The sequence below is a fragment of the Parus major genome, chromosome 4 (assembly GCF_001522545.3).
Source record: "Parus major isolate Abel chromosome 4, Parus_major1.1, whole genome shotgun sequence".
Classification (NCBI taxonomy): Eukaryota; Metazoa; Chordata; class Aves; order Passeriformes; family Paridae; genus Parus; species Parus major.
The window spans coordinates 2,246,838-2,269,174 of record NC_031771.1 but is presented as its reverse complement, the minus strand read 5'-3'; the positions used below and the strand labels follow the sequence as shown (position 1 = coordinate 2,269,174).

General features: G+C 50.3%; 2 protein-coding genes across 4 annotated transcripts in view; both read left to right on the top strand.

Annotated features, from left to right (window-relative positions):
- Positions 1–4,908: 4,908 nt before the first annotated feature.
- SCARB2 (scavenger receptor class B member 2) lies at positions 4,909–21,200 on the top strand. 2 transcript variants are annotated; one of them, XM_015623712.2, is made up of 13 exons: positions 4,909–5,093; positions 9,810–9,967; positions 13,291–13,438; positions 14,564–14,752; positions 15,370–15,461; positions 15,706–15,825; positions 16,421–16,599; positions 16,769–16,887; positions 17,485–17,558; positions 18,319–18,370; positions 18,917–19,075; positions 19,211–19,281; positions 20,354–21,200. In XM_015623712.2, exons 1-12 carry the CDS (start codon positions 4,977–4,979, stop codon positions 19,238–19,240), a joined length of 1,437 nt encoding a protein of 478 aa, XP_015479198.1. In that variant the 5' UTR covers positions 4,909–4,976; the 3' UTR covers positions 19,241–19,281; positions 20,354–21,200. The 2 variants fall into 2 exon arrangements, with proteins under 2 accessions (XP_015479198.1, XP_015479197.1); XM_015623711.3 differs by lacking the exon at positions 19,211–19,281 and having other exon boundaries at positions 4,911–5,093.
- A 933-nt stretch (positions 21,201–22,133) lies between these two features.
- The window catches only part of NUP54 (nucleoporin 54), an 11,851-nt gene continuing 11,647 nt past the window's right edge, over positions 22,134–22,337 (top strand). The window contains exon 1 of one of the 2 annotated variants that reach the window (XM_015623708.3): positions 22,134–22,310. In XM_015623708.3, coding sequence (XP_015479194.1) covers positions 22,259–22,310 — 52 coding nt within the window. In that variant the 5' untranslated portion in view covers positions 22,134–22,258. The remainder of the gene's footprint in view (positions 22,311–22,337) is intronic. The other variant, XM_015623709.3, reaches the window with a different exon arrangement.

The window sequence follows — 22,337 nt, the reverse complement described above, 5'->3', positions numbered from 1 at the left end:
AGCGGCCAGCCCCAGCCAGGGATAAGGGATGACTCATTCCAGGCTTACCAAGTGTGCATTCAATTGCAGTGGACGCTGGGAATCAGGGAGAGACTTCTAACGAGAGTTTTTGGTTTTCCCTCATCTGTGGCAGCGAGTTTGGTGCACTTTGAGGACAGACATCCCAGGTTTTGTGTGTGGGAAAGCTCCAGAGAGCTCGGCTGTGCTGCTCTGGAGCCACTGGTGCTGCCTGCTAGAAGATACTTAGACTGCACAATTTTAATGAGTTAGTTGATCGTCCTAGTAAATCACAGTGTGATGCAGGCTGGCAAGATCATCTAATTGCAGCCTTCAATCCCTGTGTTTACTTCAGGACCTGGGGAAGATCTCAGGCTGTGATATAAAACAGGCTCTAAACAAAGCAGACTCTGATTGTAGGTTTGTAGTCTCTCTCAAATGCAGTCAGCAGAGACCGTGAAAATCCCTGGCTCTCTGTGCAAGACCTCCATTTTTCCTCAGTAAAATTGTGTGGGGAGGTGGTGTGCATCCAGGCTTTACTGCAGCAGCAGATGTTCCAAGGGCCAGAGTCTGCTCTTGAACTCTTTCAAATCCAGAAGCACTTGAGAATAGCCTACAAAAAAAAGATGAAAATGAGACTCCTTGACTTTCTGCTATGGAGCATCCCTCGCTTTTGTATGCCTGAGTGGCATTTATGTGGGACAGGACTCTCAGGAGAGGGAACCTTTGGTTTGCTCATTGTAAATGTGGCCTCCCCAGTGCATGCAGCTCTCTTAAAACTCGTTGTAGGTTGAAACTCGGTCCAAGTCCCAAATGGAGCAGATAAATGGAACAGGTCTGTCTCTCTGCCCCCTCCCTTCAGGAAGGTCTGGGCCAGGGGGTGGAGTATTCATCCACTGCTGTGGGATTTGGGCCCTGAAGTCCCACTGGGAGTTGCAGACTGTAACCCTCCCCTTTTTAGGAGGCATGCATGCCATACTATAGGAGGAAAAGTGCACAATCACCATGGATTCTGTTTGAACGAGAGGTTCTGTATAACATCTCTCATGTCCAGGGTCACCAGGAGAGCTTTTCAAGGCTGGAGGGTAAAGTCTCTGCTCTGCAGTGTCAGATATTGATGAGGAAGTGTGTGACTGATAAAGTACCTGGCCTGCATGACTAACCTGACTCTGTCAGCCACGAGCCAGAAGCCTTGCCCTCTCCTTATAGTTCTCCCTAGAATAAAAACAGAAACACATTTTTATGGTGATTTGGGCTTTGTTGTCTGCTTGTTTGTAAGGCGAGAGTGAACACAATCCTGGTCTGGTTTTGCATTTCTCCAGACTTTTGTTGCCAGGTTCTCCTTTGCTCTGCTGCTGGGAACAGCATGGGCTCATATCAGCTGTGGTTTTGGTTCCTCCCTGTGCTTCCACACTTGTGCTTATCCCTCGGTGTGCAGAGGATGTTCCCAGTAGTCCAGGGCGGCTTGCAGCGCTCAGCAGCAGCGGAACAAGAAAACCTGGTTCATCCTGGAGCTGCCTCAAGGGCTGGATAGAAAACTGAGGGCTTGGAAAACTGTGTCAGTCTCTGTGGGCAATGCTCAAGAGTATCAGATCAAGCACTTGAAAAGACAGCGTCCTTCCTGTTGCAATCTGCATTGCAGAAGCTAAAATCTGAATTAAGGTAGCAAAACTCTGTCAGGAGGAGATGGGCTTGGCAACTGCAAGCCAGGCCCTCAGCAAACCTGTGTGAGTTACCCAGACTGTGCCACTTGCCAGAGCCTCCTGCCCATCCCAGTGCACCCCAGAGCCACCAGGCTCTTGCTGCACAAGTCAGGGGAGCAGCAAACCCAGCCAGAAGGAGCTGATGGGTGTGAGTGGCTGCACTTGCTGGTTTTGGTATGGCTGAGGTTATGAGGAATGTGTGTGTGTGATGATAGAATATACCACACGGCCCACATCACAATTACAGCGTGTGTGTGAGGGGCTTGCAATCCATGTGTGTCAAAAATATGTATAAATAAAATAAATAAAAATGTATGTGCTGGGAAGTTTCAAAAAGATAAGGGTTAGGCCCAAATTTCAGAAGGAAAACTGGTTTTGCTGCTAATCTCGTAACAGTTAAAAGAAATAATTTCCTCAGAAGCAAAATTAAGTGCTTTTGCAGGCAAATGTGTCATTTCCTGGGATGTCACTGTCCCAAATCTGGAAGTCCAGCAGTGTTCTAACCCAAGAGCAAAGGCTGCTCTTACAAAAGCACCAGTTTTACTCCCAGCCTTTTCCAAGGACCCAGTAATTGCAGCATAGTTCTGCCCTCCAGTGAACTGCTTTCCTGCCAGCAATTAATTCGCCTCTGTGGGATGAATAAATTGAAGCTTGAGCCAGTGAAATGTGATCACTACCCACTTACAAACCTTTCAGAAATGTCTCAGCTGAAATCAGGATGTCATAATTAGGTTATTATTTTATTAATTAAGCCTAGTGAGTACGAGGTACCCACAGTGTGTGTGAGTTCTCTGGTGGCAAGGACAGGTGTGAGCTATGCAGGGAAAGCAGAAGGCCAAAGCCTCTGGAAGAATTTTCCTTGTGTGTTATTGATTCATTTGGGTGTTTCCCAAGAGCTGCTCCTCCAGGAAAGTGGGAGTGGGAAGGAGCTGCAGGTTCCCTGTAATGTGTTTTATGTCATGTGGGTGAGCTGGTGCCACAGATCCATAGAGGGAAGCAGACTGCAAACATCATGCAGCAGCAGGAGACGAGTGGACAAGACTGGCCAGAGTGGAGATAAGACAGATGCTGGTGGAGTGTTTATTAGATCAAGCACTTTTCTAGTTCCAGCTGCATTTTCAGCGCTGGGATGAAGCTACACTTGGTCCTGGAGAGGCTGTTTGGTGTGTCTGCGTGCCCTGAGGCCACAGCTCCTGAAGGAAGCAGTGCAGGGCCTGGCTCCAGTCAGACCCTGTGGTGTGAGCAGGTCTGTCAGCAGTGGCAGGTGGGTGAGGAAGGGCAAGCACCATTGCTGTCTCAGGTGTCCAGGGATCCATGAGGTGCTGTGGGTGCACACAAAGAGACAGGGAACAGAATCCCACCCTCCTGTGTGCTGTTCCAGCCCTGCTGTGGGTGGCATTAAACATCCACGGGAGAAATGGCTGATAGTTACTAAACCACAGGGGTAGGATTGAGGATTTCTCTTCTGATCTGCCTGATGCTGTGCTGTGGGATTTCCCAATTCCTTCCCTTACAAGCTTTTCCTGCCTTGCATAGACTCCAAGGAGCCGAGCACCTGGTGTTGCACAAACTGAGGGAGCCACATCACAACCTCAGTAAGTCTGGCTTTTTATGTTTATTAAAGATATTCCCAGTGCATGGGACAGGACAATTTAACCATGTCCATGCTTTCCAGAGTGTGGGCCTTGTCTGTCTCCTCTCAGACACATCATCACGGTGCTGGAAAGGGAAGATGTGTCTCTGCTTGTTTCAGAGATCTGTAATTTTGGCACACAATTGTGCCTTGAGCCAGCAGCGCACCCACTGCATTCCCGGGCTGCACCCTGGAGGTGGAGCCACTCACAGGAGTGTTTGCAGTTTATCATGGCTGGTGAGCACTTCCTTGGCTTCCAAAGGTAAAATAATTTGCCAAAATAGAGAAAAGAATTCACACTGAGAATCTGGAAAATTTGTATGGAGAAACGATGTGGTTCCCTGCATCGCACGGGTAGATTTTAATGTAAAAATAAACAAAAAAGTTGAATTAACCAGCCCCAAAATTCTGTAGGAATCTTTGCTTGTTCTATAAATATTTGTGCCAGGGTTCAGCTAAAATATTTTACAATGGAAGGAAAGGTTTATGGTTTCAGAGAAAGAATTCCCATGGAAGAGTCTTTCTAAGGGGAGGGTTTTATTGCTGTAGTTAAATTAGCCTTCAAAACCAGATTCTAATTATGTACTCTGGTTCTTGGTTTTTGGAGAAATGGTGATGAAACAGGGCTAAGAGCACCACTCTGGAATGAGAATCTAAATTAAAGAAAGCTGCCAGAACACCCTTTTCCCCCCCTTTTAATTTTTTATTTCTCTTTCTTTAACTGCAGCGGTTGGAACCACGAAACTTCTGGTTTTCCAAACAACTGTGACACGTGACCTCAGAACCCTTCATAAGCAAAAATATCCAAAAGGGCACATAACAACATAACACAGTTGCTGCAATCACAATTACAGGAAGAAGTATTTATAAAGGAAGACGCTTCAGTCCATCTTAGCAGGAAATCCACCTGATGGGTCACTTGCCCTCTTGCTCAGGAAGGCATTACATGGATCAGGCTGCAGCTGGCAAGCTGCCAGCCTCGTGGTTTGGAGAGGGAACTGACTCGGGAAACACTGCTGCTGCTGCTGGGATGTAGGATGGGAGCACAGGGCTTTCCTTCCTTCCTTTTGTGCCCCGGGGCAGGCCGTGGGGGAAAGGGGCTGGCATGAGCCCCTGTGGCAGGTGTTTTTCCCTCCTGCTGGCAGTGATGGGTGGGAAAGTGGAGCGGCACATCCCACTGGCTTCTGAAAAAGCACATTGATTTGAATTATTTTTTTTTCTGTGTTGGTGGCAGCTGAACTGCATTGAACTGGGGCCGAATCCGCTCCCTGCGATGTTTAATTCAGTCTTTGAGGCGCTTCACGCTCCCTGCAAGTTTTCCCCCCAATAATCCTTTTGTAGAATTCCCCAGCTTGTTGGAGCGAGGGCCAGGAGGCTTCGGGCTGCGCCGGCCATCCTTGCGGGCATCCCTCCGCTACTTTGGGATACCTTGTCCCGGCTGGGGTGAGCCGGGAGAGCATCCATCCCTCCTTCCCTCCATCCCTCCATCCCTCCATCCCTCTCTCCCTCCCCCGGGGGAGCGGCGGCTCCTCCCGGCGCTGGCGGGCGGGGCCCGGGGAGCGCCCGCCCCCGGAGCCCGAGCCCGGCGGAGCCTCGGCGGTCCCTGCTCGCCAGCAGCAGCAGCAGCAGCCATAGCCATAGCCATGAAGTCTCTGTGTCTCGTCACCGTGGGCGTCCTGGCCATGACGCTGCTCATCGCCAGCATCTCCTTGCTGGTCGCGCACGTCTTCCAGACGGTGGTGGATCTGCAGGTGAAGCAGGTAAAAGCGTTGCCGCCTTCCCGTCTCGCTCCGTGTTTACAGGGTTATTCCTTCTGAAAATAGCCGAGGGAGGGAGGGAGGCGGCTGGCTCTCTCCTTGCGGCAGCTGTGGGTGAGCGGGAAGGAGCATCCCTGGGCCGTGAACCCCCCCCGCCCAGCACCACCCGGCTCAGAATGCAGCTCAGGCTGTGGTGGTCCCTGGGCTGGGTAAAAATTGGGTGAGGGTGGGTAAAAAAGCCTCTTCTTGAGGCAGCTCTGCTGGCTGTAGCGAGGAGCCCTCTCCAGGGCAGCAGCACCTGAGGGGAGCAGAGGGCACCTTTTTGCCATCTCTGCCATCAATTGCTTGCAGCTTTCATACTTGTTCTGCTGCTCCGTGGTGCCTCTGGAGCGGGGCCAGAGGTGCTGTGGGCTGGAACACGTGGTGTCTCCCAGTTCCCTGGGCTGGGTGATGGCAGCCTGGCGTTTCACCGTGTTGTTCCACACCTGGGGACACCCATCCTGGCACTGCTGTGGATGCAGAGGCCTGCACTGTTCCTGCTCTGCCCAAGCTTTTGTTTCTCTGCCAGAGTGGCTCTCTGCATTTGTCCAGTGAGAAGGGCTAGCTGTGTTAGTAACTCTCTTGGAATCCCTTTGTAAATAAACAATTATTTATCTATCTGAGGAATGTCATCTTAATTCCTGTTTGACAGAAACCAGGAATGCTAACCAATGAAGGGATTTGACCAGTGCTGTTGTCTAACTGGTGACCAGATCATCTGTGATCTCCTAACCTACTCTTCTTTGCTCTGGGCTGTTGTCAGGGAGCATTTCCTATCATGGAAACTGCATTGTCTAAACTTAAATCAGTTTGGTTTAAACAAGAGTAATTTAAGGTTGGCAGTGAGCTTACAGCAGGTTGTGGCAGCTCCATCCCCCAGATCTTGGCTCTCCTTGGGAAAAAGTCTGCCCTCCTTCCCTTCTGCATCCCAGAAGTTCTACTTGCAAGTGTTCTCCATGCTGTTACTGGCAGAGCAGTGGGGTGAAAGCAGTGGTTTGGAGCAGGGCTGTCAGGAATTAGGCGTGATCCTCCTTATGCCTATTATCTCCTGGCTGCCTGCTCCTTCCCTGGAACGGAGCCTTACGTAAGAGCAAGTTGGTATTCGCTCAGCAGGGCTTGCAGTAATGCAGGATAAAGTTTCCAGAGCTCAGTCTTTTCCTGCCTGCTGCTCTCCAGCTCGTGCTGGCACACATCTGGATTGCAGGGAATGAGGTATCCGGCTCCCTGCCAGAGCTGCCAGCTCCCCGAGGGCCTTCTCCAGGAGCCACACCCCCCCCAGAGTGGGGAAGCACAGCTTTCAGCCCCAAAGCAGGGTGCTCCCAGTCACTCTGCTGATCTGGCTTCTTTCTACATTTGCTTTATTCCATGTGAGCTTCCCTTCGTTTGTGTGTAGCCTAGAAAGCTGCTGTCGCTTGTGTAACCGCGTGTGTAGCTTAGAAAATCTTGTGCAAATAGACAAATCTCAGTTTGCCTTTGAAATGGGGCAAGACCCGAGCTTTTGCAAGGAGTTCCTGTTCTTTTGAGGGCTTTCCAGCCGTCCTGAAACGGAGCTGCCTCGCAGTGAGGGCCTGTCTTGGCAGTCTCGAGTGCAGCTGGAGTGCAAAGCTGTATTTTGGAACAGCTGAAGCACCTGTGTCTCCAAGCCCAGCACCTGTGAACCCCTGAAGATGGCTTTGCTTTTTCACTGCTGTGTGCAGCAGCCTTCCCAGCCAAAGGCAGGATCTGGGATGTGGGAGCAGTGGGAATCCAGCCTGCTGGCAGACCTCACATCCCCTTGAAAATCAGAGGGCAGATGTGTTGTGACAACAGCACTTGTCCCACAAGGCATTCAAATCTTGTCAACTTATTCTTTATTTGCTGTTTTACTATATTTTTGTGAACTAAACATGCCGTCCCAATCAGATGGCCAAAACCTGTTTGTTATCAGGGCCTAGCACCTGAAACTCTGGAAAGCAGTGGGAAAAAAAGCTATAATGAACAAAGATCAATCTTCCCCAGGAGAAAGGCATTCCCAGCTGCCAGTGGTGTTGCCTGGTGCTCCCTGCTGGGTAGATGCTGGTGTATTTATTGACACAGGAGTGCAGGTTATGAACACAACCTAGTGTTATATACATATTTATATATGCACACACACAATCAGTCTTGGGGACACACTCCTAATTTCTAACTTGGAAGTCAGTCAGTCTTTTGGCCCAGGTGTTTCCTTCAGGCCACATCCCTTACACTGAGAATTTTAGAAAACACTTCTTCAAACCCCTTGAGATTCCACTGCACTTGTCACCAGCCATCTCTTGAGCCGAGTTTTCAGGCCCTCAAGGACAAGGGAGATGTTTTCTCCTTGGATTTAGTTGATGCACTGATCATTTTTTTGCTGTTGTTATTTAATGCAGAATACTGGAGGCTCTCAGGAGAGTTTAGTATGAAGGCCCAGCTGAAGAATCCACTGGGATGCTCCTTTGGGGCAGGGCATTCCCAAGGTGCAGGAATAGAGAGGTCTGTTCATGCTGGTCTGAACACTTAGCCCATCACCTTAACAAATTGCAGTTAAACTCTGTCGTAGATGAACACATAAAAGTGCCTCTTTGAATTAAAATGTTGAGGGATTCCAGGAAATATGGGAAAAAAAAAAAAAAAAAAAGGAATTAAATGTTCTGTGTAGGTTTTTTCAGAAATGTTCAGTAGCATTTCCCACTCCCACCATCACTGCCAGTAGCAGTTATATTTGGGAGGGAAAGCTCCCTTTTTATCTCCTGTGTGTAAAGCCCAGTCAAGGCAAGGAAACAGCAGCAAATGAGAGAGCTGCGAGTTCAGGGCTGGCTGATAAATACAGTCCTCAGGAAGGATGCTTTGGAACACTGGAAATGAGCGTGGATTCCACATGGGAAGGAGAGGCACTGATGTCCTTGTAAAAATCATGTGAAAGACTGAAATATCCTGGAAACATTTGGTGAAAATCAGAAGAGCTTACCATGTTCCATGATTTGACAGGTTTTGGAAGTCTCTCTGAATGCAGCTCAGAAGTTTGTGAATCTGGCTTTGCTCTCACTGTACAGAGCTATAAATAGACACTTAATTCCTGTGGGAGATGCAAACTGTGCCACACAGATCCAAGAAATAAATCTGGGATGAATATGACCACTCGTGTATACAGAGATGAGTCTCCTTGGCATAAATCATAAGAAAACAGGATCAAAAGCATCAGGCTGTGTATGAAATGGTTGGGCTCAGTAGCTGCAGAGAAATGCTCCAAGCTCCTCAAGCGTGTCTGAAACAAATTAATTTTGGAGGTGTGCACAGAATACGTGGGGTTTAATGCTTTGGGGAAAGCAGTGCTGCAAGAGCAAAGTGCCACCAGCTGGGCTGGCTCTCACTGCCATTCAGCATTACTCCTGCCATGCCAAGCTCCTGCCAGTAAGCTTGTCTTTGGAACAGTCTTCCCTTTATCCCATCCTTCAAAATTCAAGTCTGCATGGAGAGAAAGCAGCTTAAGTGGGAAGGCCAAGAATGAGTCCTGAGGCAACTGTGGCTGATAAGGCCCCGTGAACATTGACCACGAGCTGGCAGCTGTCCAGCCTGCCCTGCTTCTGAGCTTCCACTCACAATATTCCAGTTGTTTTCTCAGAAGAATAAAAAGAATGAGTGGTGATGAGATCCATTTAATTGCAAATCATTCCCCTCCTCCCTTTCTTCCGCCTACAGGTGATGTGCTTTTCAAAGACAGAGTTTTCTTTGTGTTTATTCCTGAAAATGCACTCTTTGAGCCAGATTGCTCTGTGTGACCACTGAAGCAGTTCCAGAGTTATAATTTCATGAAAAGCCTTGTTTTTGGTGCTGGTTTCCTGTGCAGGGTGAATTTTATCCAAAAGAAGATAGTTATAAAGTGAGAGATGGAGACCTCTGTTACAGAGCTCTACATGACAGGTGTGGTTGTGACTTTCCATATGACATGTACATACTGATAAGGGCTATCACTGAGGTAAGGCAATCAGTGTTTCATTTCTTAAGTGCTTCTGTTATAAAATCATGGTTTATAGCTTGGTTGCAAAAGAGACTGACAGACCGTGGGTCTGGAGATACTGACATTGCTGTAGGGAAGAAATTAAAGACAGAGGGCAATCTTTCCCCTGTCCCAAGACCTTGGAAAGGCACAAATCCTAGAGTGCCCAAGTGACAGAAATCTGTCACTCACAGTTTTTCTCACAGGACACTGAAAAACAAAGTCTAATTGCACAGGAGACAGACTCTCACAGCTGTGTTGGAATCTGACTTTCTTGGGCAAAGAAATCATCGAGGCTGAGCTTCTTTTGGCCTCCCAACACGGAGTTGTACTTTTATCTGTAATGTTGGCACATTTTGTGATGTCTTGCACAAGGTGGGGTTTTTTACTGATGCAGGAAAGGAGACAGAATTGCTGAGTAATAGCTGATCAGTCTCCATTCTGAAAAATGTCAGGCAGACTTGCCTGTGGGGAGAAGCAGAACTACAAACCAACAATGCTGCCCCTGGCCTGTGGCCAGGAGAGCAGCTGCCTGGGCTGGTTGATACTGAGTGAGCTGCTTCAAGGTAAAGCAGATCTAGAACTGGGGTCTCCAGTCTTACTGCCCGTGCTTGTTGCCAAGGCACGGAATTCCTCTCTCTCCTGTCAGCATTAGCAGCTGATCTGCCTTTCTCTTGTTTCAGGGAACAGTCCTGAAGAACGGCACTGAAACCTTTGAGGCCTGGGAGGACCCTCCCCCCCCAGTCTACATGCAGTTCTACTTCTTTAACGTGACAAATCCTTTGGAAGTGCTCCAAGGCGCTACTCCTCTCGTGGAGGAAATAGGACCCTACACCTACAGGTAGGCAGGACCCTTTCAGGAGTTCCACACTTGACAGAATCCACGGTGTGTGAGGCACCCAGAAGGCTTGGGATGCTGTTCTAGGAGAAAATCTAGGTGTTGATGTGTGAGAGGGAAGGTTTATCCAGGGAAGCATGGATAACAGCTCACACAGACAGCACTGACACTTGCAGCTACTTTCAGATGAAGCCAGTGACTTCTGTCAGATTTGGGGTGAAGTTCTGCTGGTGTGCTGCTGTTCTTCACTGCTGAACACAGAGGAAGCTGATGCATCCTGGCCTGCTGTCTTGTGAGCTGGGTGATGTTTGGGAGGCTGGGGAGAGGAGTGTTGCACAAAAGTGTGACTCGTGCTCACTCAGGAACTGGTAAAACACGTGGCCAGAAAAACACTTAGAGTGGTTCTAAAAGGGTTTTCCTGAGCCAACCCTCACTGAAAAACCTGCTTGGGTTTTAAACCTCTCTGTCATTTTTACTGACAGATTTCCTAAGGCCACGTGCAGAGTTAGATGTTGTCCAGCTCCCAGAGTTGTCCTGTGTGGTGTGCAGGGATTTTCCAGTCTCCTTCCAGATGAGTTTTCCTTTAGAGCCGTGTTCTGCTCAGTTGCCTGCAGCTGTGTAAACCAGGAGCAGGGCTGTGGCAGGAAGGGCTGTGGTCCTGGGAGTCCCAGCCTTATGAGGAACTCTATCACCATGGCAAGGAGGTGGATGCCTGTCTGTCAGCCTCACTTCTGGTCACACAGGCTCATCCAGGCTCAGTGCCAGAAGGAGTTGTCTTTACTTAATCAGAATCTCTTGGTATGTGAAAAAATGCAGGAATGAAAGCAGGAGCCTTTGTGGGAGCCGCGGTTTCTGCATGATCTCTTGCTTTTCAGTTTCCTTTTCAGTGTTCTGTGTCAGGAAGATTAGCAGGACCAACTCCAGGGTTCACAGAGCTACAGGGAGCCACACAGGCTGACATTCAGTCCTCTTTGCCAGCTTCTTCTTTTCCTTTCCTTACTTAGCTCCAAGTCTCTCCTGGGTGTCACACGCAGCCCGGTTTGGGAAGCTGCACCTTGTCCATGAAGGAGCTGGGTGGATGGGGCTGGTGCTGCACTGCCTGGGTTGGTCCCTGCCCCAGGGGAGGCCCAGCCTGAGCTGCTGGTTTGCTGGGAGAGCCTTTCCCTGCATCCCACGCCACGGGCTGGCTGTGAGAGGGTCCCCGATGCCCGCCCTCCCTGCGGTGTTCCCGGCGGGGACAGGGAGGGAGGGAAAGAAGCTGCACATTCCAGTTGCTTCTGGCTTGTTTGCTTAGCCTGATTTTGGCATGTCAGGATTCCCCTGTGCTCTGCTCTGCCTGATAGAGGAAGAAGGAAAAGTTAGGAAGTGGAGAGCTCTCTTCCAGCAGATTGCATAACCCTTGGCTGACAGCAGGCTGTCAGCGGTGGGTGGGGAGGAGAGGAGGCCTGTGGGAGCACAGGGAGCAGGGATGGATGTTCAGCCACACCACACGCTCCAGCCAGGGAAGAAACCTCCAGCTGGCTTCACAGGCCCTGTGGAGCAAAGCACTGAGGACTCATTTGGGTTTAGCACGTGGCAGAACAGCCAAAATGCCCTAACATGAAGCGTGTTCTCATAGAACAAGGTGTTTGGGGAAAAGCTGGGGGTGAACTGGGCCAGACAAGCAGAGGGAAAAAATGCAGTCAGTGGCAGGGAGGAGGTGGGAGGGCTCAAGAGAGTCTCTTGCTGCAGCTCAGAGTTTTCACCAGCATACACTGCAAAGCACTTGAGGCAGATTCTGTAACAAAAACATAGTAGTGCCAATGGTTTTGAATCCGGGAAGTCGAACTGGCAGCATGTGAAATAAGGAATTACAAAGAGCAAGCTTTTTACCTGCCCAAGCCTGCTGAGTCCCAAAGAACACTGGAATATTGTCTGGTCTTGCAGGCATTTACTGCAATTCCTACTTATACCCCTCATCAGGGAGTATTATTTTCCTCTCCAGAGCTTGAGAGGTGTCTCAGGTTACTCCTGGCCTATTTTAGGAAGGCATTTCACAGCTGTCCATTTCCATCCCTTCAGTTCCAGCCCTGGGGTATAAAACAGACTGCTGTCCAGGAGGCTCTTTCCAAGTCAAGCTGGAAGTGTTGCCAGACCAAAATGTTCCTGGGTGGCAGGGCTGCTGCTGAGGGGTAGAGACACTGTTTGGGTAAGGAAGGTGGGAAGTGGCTGGTTTCTCATAACAGTAGCTTCACAGGCCTTCCCAGATGGCTTTAAATGTGAAAGCTGAGCCAGAGTAATGCAGCCTGTTGTGAAGCTGCCCTGATGGATGCAGTGCAGCCAGGACAGAGTCTCAATCTGAACAGAATGCAGATCATCAGAGCACGACACCTAGCAGAAGAATTCTCCCTTATGTCTTCTGACTTGAAATTTGCCCAGGCAAATGTGAAAGTCACCAGCCTCCTGAATCACTGCAGGCTGAGGAAACAGGGGGAATGTCTCCTCCTGTGTATGCCAGGTGCTCAGCAGCCCTTTCCCTTTTGGGAGAGACACAGGTGTCAGCCTGTTCTGCACAACTGCAGAATCCAGGTTGGTCAAGTGCTAATGGCAATGGAGTCGTGTTCCTGAGATGTGTTTCAGGGTAACGAGGATCTGATTCTCTCATGGGACCAGCAGGTAGCATTTGATGTTCTTTGCCAATTGGACTGGTTTGTCAGCAATCCTGAGTTTTATCCTGTTGTCTGAATGCCTGGACAGGAACAGCAGCAACCTCCCTGGCCATGGGTAGTGAACAGCAAAAATTCAGTTGAATTTCTGTCGTGCCCAGGATTCCTGCTCGAGAATTAAAGGAGAAGAGCTAAATTGAGGTTTGTTCTGTAAGCCCTAGTGCCAAGTGCTCTGAAGCCAGCAGAAGGATTCTGGTGGGTCCTTAGGTCAGGTCCATGACAAACATGCATGCATCTTTCTGGGAGTGAATTTTGCCTGCAGCAGAAGCAAAAGTTTCATTTTCAAGCTAGCCTTCAAGGGCAATCTCATTCATATACAGCGCCTCTGAATCCTTCTGAGCCATCTGAAATTGCTGAACTTCCTTTGAGGTTTTTTAAGGCAAGGCAAAAATACGAAGTGAAATTAAAGCGCAGGGTGGCGTTTTTGGAAATGCCCCATAAGGTCTGACTCAGCTCACACTGACACAGCTGGGAGTTTGTATCAGTGAGAGAATCTACTTCCAAAGAACTGAAAATGCCACCCTTGATGTGCTTGAAGCAGTGGAACAGCCATGGGTTAATTGCAATGAATGCTCTGTCTACTTGTCTAACTTGATTAGAGAACAAACTCTTGCCTTTCAGGGAATACAGGCCAAGAGTGCACGTCCAGTTTTTGGACAACGGAACCAAAGTGTCTGCTCTAAACCCAAAGACTTACGTATTTGAACCTGAGAAGTCAGTGGGAGACCCTGAAGTGGACCTGATCAGGACAGTAAATATTCCTGCAGTGGTGAGTTCTCTTTCATTCCTGCTTGGCATTGCTCCTGACACACTTGAGAAGGAGCAGTGTGTGGCTTCCTCCTGACTCTCCCTTTGTGGCAGATAAATGTGATGGAAGAACAAGAGAGGAGGCAGCTCGTGTCCTGGGCAGATGCTGGTCTCAGTTTGGGGCTGGACTGCTGTGGGGGGCTTATTTTATTCCTCCCTCTCCTCATAGCTCTGCAGGGTTAGTGCCTTCCTCTGGTGCTGCGAGATCACCCACTCTCCAGGGACAAGGGGAAATCAGCCTTGCTGGGCTTCCATGAGTCAGTGAAACCAGGGAATTGGTGATGTCAAATGCCCAGGAGGAACTCCAGCTTCTGCCTGACAGAGTTAGGAATGCTTGAGGCTATTTTGTCCATGTTGGAGAAGCTGCTTCCAAGTCTGCTTCTCAAACCAGAAACAAACTAGAGTAGAGCAGTTCCAGACAGAGCTGGATGAAAAGGACCTCACCCCCAGACTGTGCTAGGTGAAAGAGAGTCTCGTGGTGATGACAGGCAGACCATTATTCTGGTCTCATACAGGGATAGCATGAGAAGAAGCAGATCCAAAGCTGTCACAGCTTCCAGAGGCAGTCAGGCTGTACTCAAATACTTGAGGGTGTGATTCAGCCTTTACTGTCCATCCTGGTTTAGTTGCAGTTGCAGGGTACCTTAATTTCAACTTTTCCCCCAGCATTTCCAAAAATGCCTGATTTTATGAACAAGTACAGAAGTGCCCTGTCTGTAGGAATAGATAGGACTCAGGTTACTGGAAGTTGCAGACAATACAGACACTGTGTTTTCAATTCCTCCCAGGCATCTCATGGTGGTAAGGATTATCTCTCCTTCAGATTTTTGGCTGTGATGTACTGTGACAGGGAGTATGAGAAGCAGCACAGGTTGGTTAGCCCAAAGAAATGCCCTTCTTTTGTTATGACCTCTTGAAAGACCTGTTGTAAGCCCACTTGTCAGCTGGAAAGGAAACCAACGTTACTAGTGTTTGAATTGTGGGGAAATGAACGTGCAGTGGTGGAAAGTGTCTGTGTCTGGGTGCAGCTGATCATTTATTCCCCAGTAACTCTGACCATTGCTCCCTCCTTCCAATGCCCTGGCAGACTGCCATGGAGTGGACCAGGTCAACCCCCATGCAGTTTGCCACAGAGGTGCTGCTGCTCCTGTACCAGGAGTCCCTGTTCACCGTCCGCAGCGTCCACGAGCTGCTGTGGGGCTACAGGGACAGGCTGCTGGCCACCATCCACGTCCTGCATCCTGAGATCGATCCCATCTTCGGCCTCTTCAACAAGGTAACTGCAAAAGGGGTGCTCCTTCTTCAGTTGAGCAGCATCTAGGCCCTGGATGGGAGGTATGGATAAGCTCTCCAAGGATAACCCCCTCCACTCTTGCCCGTGCTCGCTTAAATGATGTGGGCTTTGTGGAGGCAGTTGTGCAAAGCATTGGGAAAATGTCCTGATTTCCTCAGTAATTGACTGAAATTGGATGTTAGTTCTGTGCTGGAGCCATTCCTGGCTTGCACAGTGTTTCTGGTCATTGCATGTCATTTTGGTCTGGGGGGAATCCCTGCTTCTTGGAGATGTCTGCAGTGCTGAGGTTATTTCTGTGGGGTTGTTTTCCTCCTGAGGGTTCTTTATTGAGGAGCAGCTCTGAAAGTGAGAAAAGCTTCATCTGGTGTTGTGTTTCCTGCCTTTGAGAGGTGTAAGGATCTTGCCTGGTCACTTCCACCTCCTGTGTTCCTGTTCAAGATGGAGTAGTTCAATGAGCTGCACAGATCTCAGGGGCAGTCCCTCCCTCCTGGGGTGGATTTGGAGTGGTGACAGCTTCAACTCCTGCCACCCCATTGCAGTGACCAGCCAGGTGCCACAGGGTGAGCAGAGCCACTGAAAGCTCCCGCATCTGTTTGCAGATGAACGGAACCGACGATGGAGAGTACGTTTTCCTGAGCGGGGAAACGAACTACCTGAACTTCTCCAGGATTGTGGAGTGGAAAGGAAAAGAGTGAGTTTTTCAGTGTACTGTCACCTCTGTCAGAATCTGCCCCTTACTTGCCTGGTGCCAGTTGAAGGAGAATGCAGGTGCAACTTAAACCCATTTCAGTCCCTTTCCTTGTTAGCAGAGCTGAGGCAGGAGAAGCTGGCACTGTGCAGGTCTGATTCTTGTTTGCTTAGGCCAGGAGCTGCCATTGCCTGACTGCTGATCAGAGGTCTTTTAGCCCTTGCTCTCTTTGCTTCCCTTTCTTCAGGTCCTTGAGCTGGTGGACAACAGAGGCATGTAACATGATCAATGGCACAGATGGGACATCCTTTCACCCGCTGATCAGCAAAGATGAGAACATTTACATCTTTTCTTCTGATTTCTGCAGGTAAGGAGAAGACAGAGGCACTCGGCCTTCAGAGCAGAGCATTTATGTCCATCCCTCTCAAGGTGTAGTGTTAGGCTGGTGGTTCTTCTCCTGTGATTTCATGTAACACTCGTAGTGTTCAGCCTTTATTCGTGGTGGGAAGCATGAGAGTTACCCAAAAAAACCCTCCCAATCTGCAGTTAAGGATGTGTTATTTGAAAATGAAGATTTGTGAGGTGAAAATCTGGAAGAGAACTGCAAGGACAGGCTGGACTGCAAGGCTAGTAATGAGGGGAATGGAAGGATTTATATGAACTTTGCTTAAGCTTCTTTCCTCCAAAGTCTGCCCCAGTGCTGTGCTGTTCTAGAGAACCCAGGTTTTCCTCTTCAGAGATCCATGACTTTACATGATGCTGTCTGAAATGTACCAAGGAAATCTTGGCATTTCCTTCCTTACACAGCACCTTGTCTCCCCTCTCGCTGATTTCTCGGTGTGCGAAGAACAAAACCGATCTGCAGTCATGGAAATCGACACAGATGTGTGTTGGGCTACTTTCAGATCATTCCATCTTCCACCACCCTGTTCCTTCCCTGGTCCCTCTCTGCTTCCCTGCAGGTCCCTTTTCCTGGTGTACGACAGCTCGGGAGCCGTGGCCGGGGTGCCCACGTTCCGCTTCGTGCCCTCCTCCATGGTGTTTGCCAACACCTCGGTGAACCCGGCCAACGCCGGCTTCTGCGTGCCCGCCGGCAACTGCCCCGGCACCGGCGTGCTCAACGTCAGCGTCTGCAAGCAGGGTAGGGCCCGCCATGGGGGTCAGGGGCTCAGCCTGGGGACACTGGGGCTTTGTGGCTCCACAAGGGCCTCTTCCTTTCTCTGCTCAGAGCTCTCAGGTCCTCCAGGGCTTCCCCAGGTCCTGCTCGGCCTTTGTTGTTTTGCTGACGGCTCAGTGTTTTCGCATTCCAGGTGCTCCGATATTTCTGTCAGCTCCACATTTTTACCAGGCTGATCCAAAGTTTGTAGAGGACATAGAGGGGATGCATCCCAGAAAAGAATACCATGAGACATTTCTAGACATCAATCCTGTAAGTGCAGCCTTTCCTCAAGGGTTCTGTAGGTGAATGGATCCAAGCACCTGGGTTTAGGTCACCTCCCTGGAATCCGTAGCGGTTCCGTGATGCTGGCTGGAATGGGAGATCCCTTTGGGCACTTGGGGTCAGCTGTCCTGTCCCTGTCTCCCCTCCCAGTGTTTCTCACTGGCAGGGCAGTGTGAGAAACAGAAAAGTCCTGCAGCTGTGCAGGCACTGCTCAGCAAGCACTGGAGCATCCCTGTGCTACCCACACTGTTTTTGTCACAGTTGTAAAACACCACCTGATACCAGCTCCTGTGGAGAAAATTAGTTCTCTCCCAGCTAAAACCAGTACAGCAGTGATCTCTCCACCCCCACAGACAAATGTGGGTCGAGGAAAAGAGCACAGTCACCACCTGCCTGGTTTACAGAAACAGTGCTCTGACTCATAGGGCTGCTATGTGCAGCTAAAGCAAATTCCACAGCTCCTCTCCTAAGGTCCAGTGCAGATCCTGCTGTGTGCTGTGTACCAGGCTCTTCCTGCATTCCCACAGTTCTCATTCTTTCACCTTTACTGTTTTTCTTTTAACACTGATCTCTTTTATTCCCCAGCTGACAGGGCTCGTCTTGCAGGCAGCCAAGCGGATGCAGGTCAACGTTCACGTCCGAAAATTACCTGAATTTTTGTGAGTGTTCTTTGTTGCTGGGTGCAATCTCATATCTATGCTCACATTCAGCATGATTTTTCCTGCAGTGTTCTGTGGGTTGGAGAGAGCCAAGTGTGAGAGAGAGAAGTCCAATGGAATCTCAGTTCTAAGGGGCAGTATGCTCCCCTCTCACAGACCGAGCCAGTTTGGTGGTTCCACCTGCAGAATAAAGAATGCTGTATGGTAGCTACTCCTCCTGATGTTTATTGGCACAGCTTGGCTGTAATAACTACAACAGAAGTAATTTATCTGCCCAGTCCCCTTGGGAGACCAGTATTGTTCTTCAGGCTTGTTTCCCAGTGCTCAGGAGCTGTCACAGTAACACAACTCCTGCCTGAGCTGGGATTCCACATGTGCCAACTGTTGGGGGATTTTTGCTGCTGTGCCCATGTTGCTTGGACAATAGTTCCTGTGTTTTACAAACAGGAGTAACCTTCAACGTCAGCTTAGCTCAGTTCCTGCTGCCTGGCACAAATCTGTCACTCAGTTACTAATGAGCCCTGGATGGATCCCTGTCTTTCACTGCCCACCAAGTCCCAGAATAAGCCCTGCTCCCAATTTATCCGTCCGTGAGATCGAGATTGTCCTACTTCAGCAGGGAGCTGAAAATCCACAGCAAAAAGGAACATCCCAGAGGCTTTTTAGGGACACTTTCCTCATGCATTGTGCTTGTATAATCTGTCTTCACAACCCTCAGGTGGAAGAGTTCCAAACCCATAATTTTTTTTTTTCCACGCAGTGAAACCGGCAACATCCGAACACTGATTTTCCCAGTGATGTATATAAATGAGGTAAATAGTTCTGCTATGTCTTTCCAGCATTGTGGCATGTTAATGCTTGCAAAAAATACCCTCTGAGCTAGCCAGAAAAGAAAATGCTGGTTTTCTTGTTGTTTGTACAGAGTTAGGTAGGAAGCTGTTGCTGTTTAACACCCTCCTCAGCCCTGCCAAACACTCTCAGTCAGACACTCCTTTTAAACTCAGAGGAGGTGGCCATGAGGAAAAGGGGTGCTCAGACAGAGGCAGGGCTTCAGGAGATCTCACCTTCTTTTGAGTCATCTCTTGTGAATATTCCCATGCTGTAGCTGGATCACTGAATCAATTAGTATTAGTCCACTCCTAAACCAAAAGTTAAAAATCCCTGTTTTCCTTTGAAATACAGACTAGGTGATCCTTCTGCCCCCTGGAAGAATTCTAAGGGGGAAAGTATGTCAGGAAGCAGTGGGGGAGTGTTGTGGGACTGTTGTTTCCCTCCCCTTCACAAAAGTGATCTTATAGAAAGCAGAGAAATAAACTTTTAATTTTTCTTTTTTTTTTTTCGTTCTTCCTCTCTTCCAGAGTGTTCTGATTGATGAAGCATCTGCCAGCAAGCTCAGGCACGTCCTGCTGGAAGCCAGTGTTGTGACTGGGATCCCCTTTGTAATCATGGCTCTGGGAATTGTGTTTGGGATTGTTTTCATTGTGCTGGTGTGCAGGTCCCAGGGGACAAGTGAAGAGGTAAGCAGCACCTGGATTTGGCTTTGCTTGCTGTCCATCTGCCTGCATTTGATTTGATTTTTTTTTTTTTTGGTGGTTGATTTTACCTTTCTGCACATGTTTTTATATTGTTTTTGTTGGGAATGACCTTTCTAGGGAGGGGAAGTTTTAATAGACTCAGAATAAACGCGCCAAAGCAAAGGAGCGGAGTTAATCGCAGAAGCCTGGTAAGGCAGGTCCTGTCTTTGTGCCCCATTCCCTTGCCAACAGTAGTGAAATAAATCAGCCTGTCTAGAGGACCCTGAAGGATAAGATGCAAAAACTCCACCATATCTGAGGACAGATTTAGTTGGTGTCAGTGTTCTCAGCAGAAGAACTGCGTTGTGCCAGTGGATTATTTTCCAGAATCATCGTGCAAATTTGTGGCCAGAGAGCAGATGAATTGCACAGACAGCAGCAGCAGGAAGTATTCTCCAGTACTGCCCATTTACCAGACAGCCTGGAAATCTGTTCATGAGAAGTTCTGTCCCCAGATGACACGCTGGCACTAAGGTGCCTGTCAGGATGAAAGCTGATGCCAGCATTTCACCATAACAGGGTTCAGATGACACCAAATGTGGAGCCTTTGGTTAGGGGAATAGCCTGGGTTCTCTAGGAGGCTGTTTTCTCCTCATAGTTGCTGTGGGCTTAGTGTGGTCTCGTGGGTTTGGTGTTCCCTAAATGCTGTCTTAGAACTTCCCTCTGTAGCTGGGGGATCCCTGTGGATCAGTGGGTCCTGTTGCCATCCCATGCCCATGGCACTGTACTTCAGTCTCCTTTTTCCTTTCCTTCTGAGCCTGCCTGTGTTGTCAGCAGCTCAGCCAGGGTGTCAGCCCATCCCACTGCCTGTCCTGGGAATTCCTGCCCCACCCTACACGCACAGCTTCAAACCAGCTCTCTTGGATGTGCTGAACACTCTACAGGGGTCCAAATGACAAAGGGACACCTGCATTCTGTGCTTTTCCTACTTTGCTTTTTGTTGCTTTTCCTGCCAAACAGAGGTAATCAGGCAGCTTGTGGCTCTTGTGACCCCTGGGTGGTTCTGGCCTTCCCTCCCTTGTCAGGGGCTACAGCAGGTCCCTGCCCAAGCTGCCACCCACCCTCTGGTGCTTGCTTCGTGCAAGCCTGGCTCCCTTAGAGGGAATTGTCCTTACAAGTAGGAGCTTTTCCTTTCCCTGCTTGCAGTCTGGGCACCCCAGCTTCCCGCAGTGCAAGGTCTCTGGTGGCCACCTTTAACTTGCCGCGGTTTTGTTCTTCCAGAGCACGGAAGAAGAGAGGTCCCCACTCATCAGGACTTCTTAGTAGATTTTCTTTACCCTGTGAGCTTGGAGAACAAACCATTAGAGCTGACCTAACACCAACTTGTCCCCAGTGGAGACACGGTCGTGTCCAGCGTCACTTTGGGTGGGACAGAAGTGGAAGGGAATCTGCACTGTCAGCCAGAGGAGGAGACTTTTTTCTCACCGGCTACGTTACAACTTTCAAACTCCATTTTAAAACTGCTCCAGATCCTGCTTTTCTCAACCCTGCCCTCTGCACCACACTGGCAGCCACCGAGGATCGTAACCACTGGATGGGCGACCACAAGTCGGCCCCATTCCCTACGGGAGTGACATGGGGTGGCGTTTACAGGCTGCCCTGGGAGCGTGGACGGCCTCCTGGGAACACTGGGCTCCTGGACAGCCCCGGCAGCAGGACAGATGTGCCGTGGGCCGGGTGTGCCCCATCCCTGGCGTGTTGTGTGTCCAAGCTCCAGGCGGAACCGAGCCGGCGGCTGGAAGCGCTGTTCCGTGTGGATCACCTAACTGTTCCCACTCTGCTTGTTAGCCAGGCTTTCATCCTTCAGGTGTGGGGTTTGTTCTGCAGCTTCAGGCACCTGAGCTCAGTTGTTCTCGGGGTGCAGGGGACAAAGCCCTGGCGGGTGTTGTTGTGGGGGTTTGCACGTTTGGGATGAGAGCACACTCCCTCTGTGTTACGGACAGGGTCCTGCCAAGCCCTGACACTTTTTTACTTGTCAAGCAGAAACTTGTGTTCAAAGTCACAAAGGTTCCTCCTCCCCTGCTTCCCAATTAAAAGAATATTCTCATCGAGGAATGTTTCCATGAGACATTGAAATGTCTTTTTAACGTGTGTAATTGTCTTCTAAAGCATTGGGGCATTGGGGTTGGCACTGCTTGGGCTCGGTTTGGGGGCTTTTTCTCGGCTGCTGCTTTGGTTTCTTCCCTGTGAGGGTGGGGAGGCCCCTGAACGATTCCCCAGAGCAGCTGTGGCAGCTCCTGGATCCCTGGAAGTGTCCAAGGTCCGGCTGGACGGGCTTGGAGCAGCCTGGGACAATGGAAGGTGTCCCTGGGATGTGCTGGGATGGAGCAAGATGTTCCTTAAGGTGCCTAATCACACCCTCCTGGGATTCCGTGCTAGAACTGTCGCCCTTTCTCCCTGTTCCCCTCAGATGTTGTTTTCTGGGCAGCTTTCTGGGAACAGCCCTGGGAGAGCGCTGTGGGGCCTGGCTTTGCTGTGCTTTCCCCAGCCCGCACCGTGGGACACTGAGGGGGCAGGTGCCACAGGAACGCGGCCAGAGAGGGGACACGTCCCGGGGCTGCTGCTCCCTCATGGGAGGAAACTTTTCCTCGTGGTTGTGGGCTGTCTGTGGGAGCCGACGCTGGCACGAAGCTGTGTTGTGTCCCTCGCTGGGTGCCCGCGGGGACACCCAGAGGGACGGGAGCACTGCGATCCCAGCTCCGGGGAATCCAGGGAATGCCCCCCGAGCGGCCGCTGGAAGAGAACACCCCCTGCTGGGGTGGGCGCCCAGCGACCTGGAGCTGAGGCTGCTTTCCTTCGCGCGAGCCTTTATAATCGCTGTTTAGCGCCCAGCAGGACGTTTTTCCCCGCCGCCACTCGGGGAAGAGCAGTTTGGCTTTATTCTCCTTTATTGCCCTGCCTCTCTTGGGACATGAAGCCTTCCCCGCCCCCGCCGCAGCCCGCAGTGGTACAGCCCGCCGGCGCGCGCCGATTGCGACACCGCGCGTCGTCGCCGCCACCCGGAAGCGCTTTGGCGGCGGCGGAAAAGCGGCGCGTGCGGCCGGTTTTGTTTGCGGCTGGCCTCGCCGCCGGGGCTCGCACGCGCCTCCGGCGGGGGCCTCCGCTCGCCGTCCCGCCATCGGCTCCATGGCCTTCAACTTCAGCGCCACGGCAGGAGCCGGGGCCGCCAACCCGACCGGTGAGCGCGGGGGGGCGGGCCGGGAGG

Excerpts from the sequence above, each read along its gene's own strand:
- SCARB2 (XM_015623711.3), top strand. The coding sequence starts at position 4,977 with ATGAAGTCTCTGTGTCTCGTCACCGTGGGCGTCCTGGCCATGACGCTG. Across the intron at positions 5,094-9,809 it reads TGGATCTGCAGGTGAAGCAG|GGAACAGTCCTGAAGAACGG; the intron begins GTAAAAGCGTTG and ends CTCTTGTTTCAG. Across the intron at positions 16,600-16,768 it reads CGTCAGCGTCTGCAAGCAGG|GTGCTCCGATATTTCTGTCA; the intron begins GTAGGGCCCGCC and ends TTCGCATTCCAG.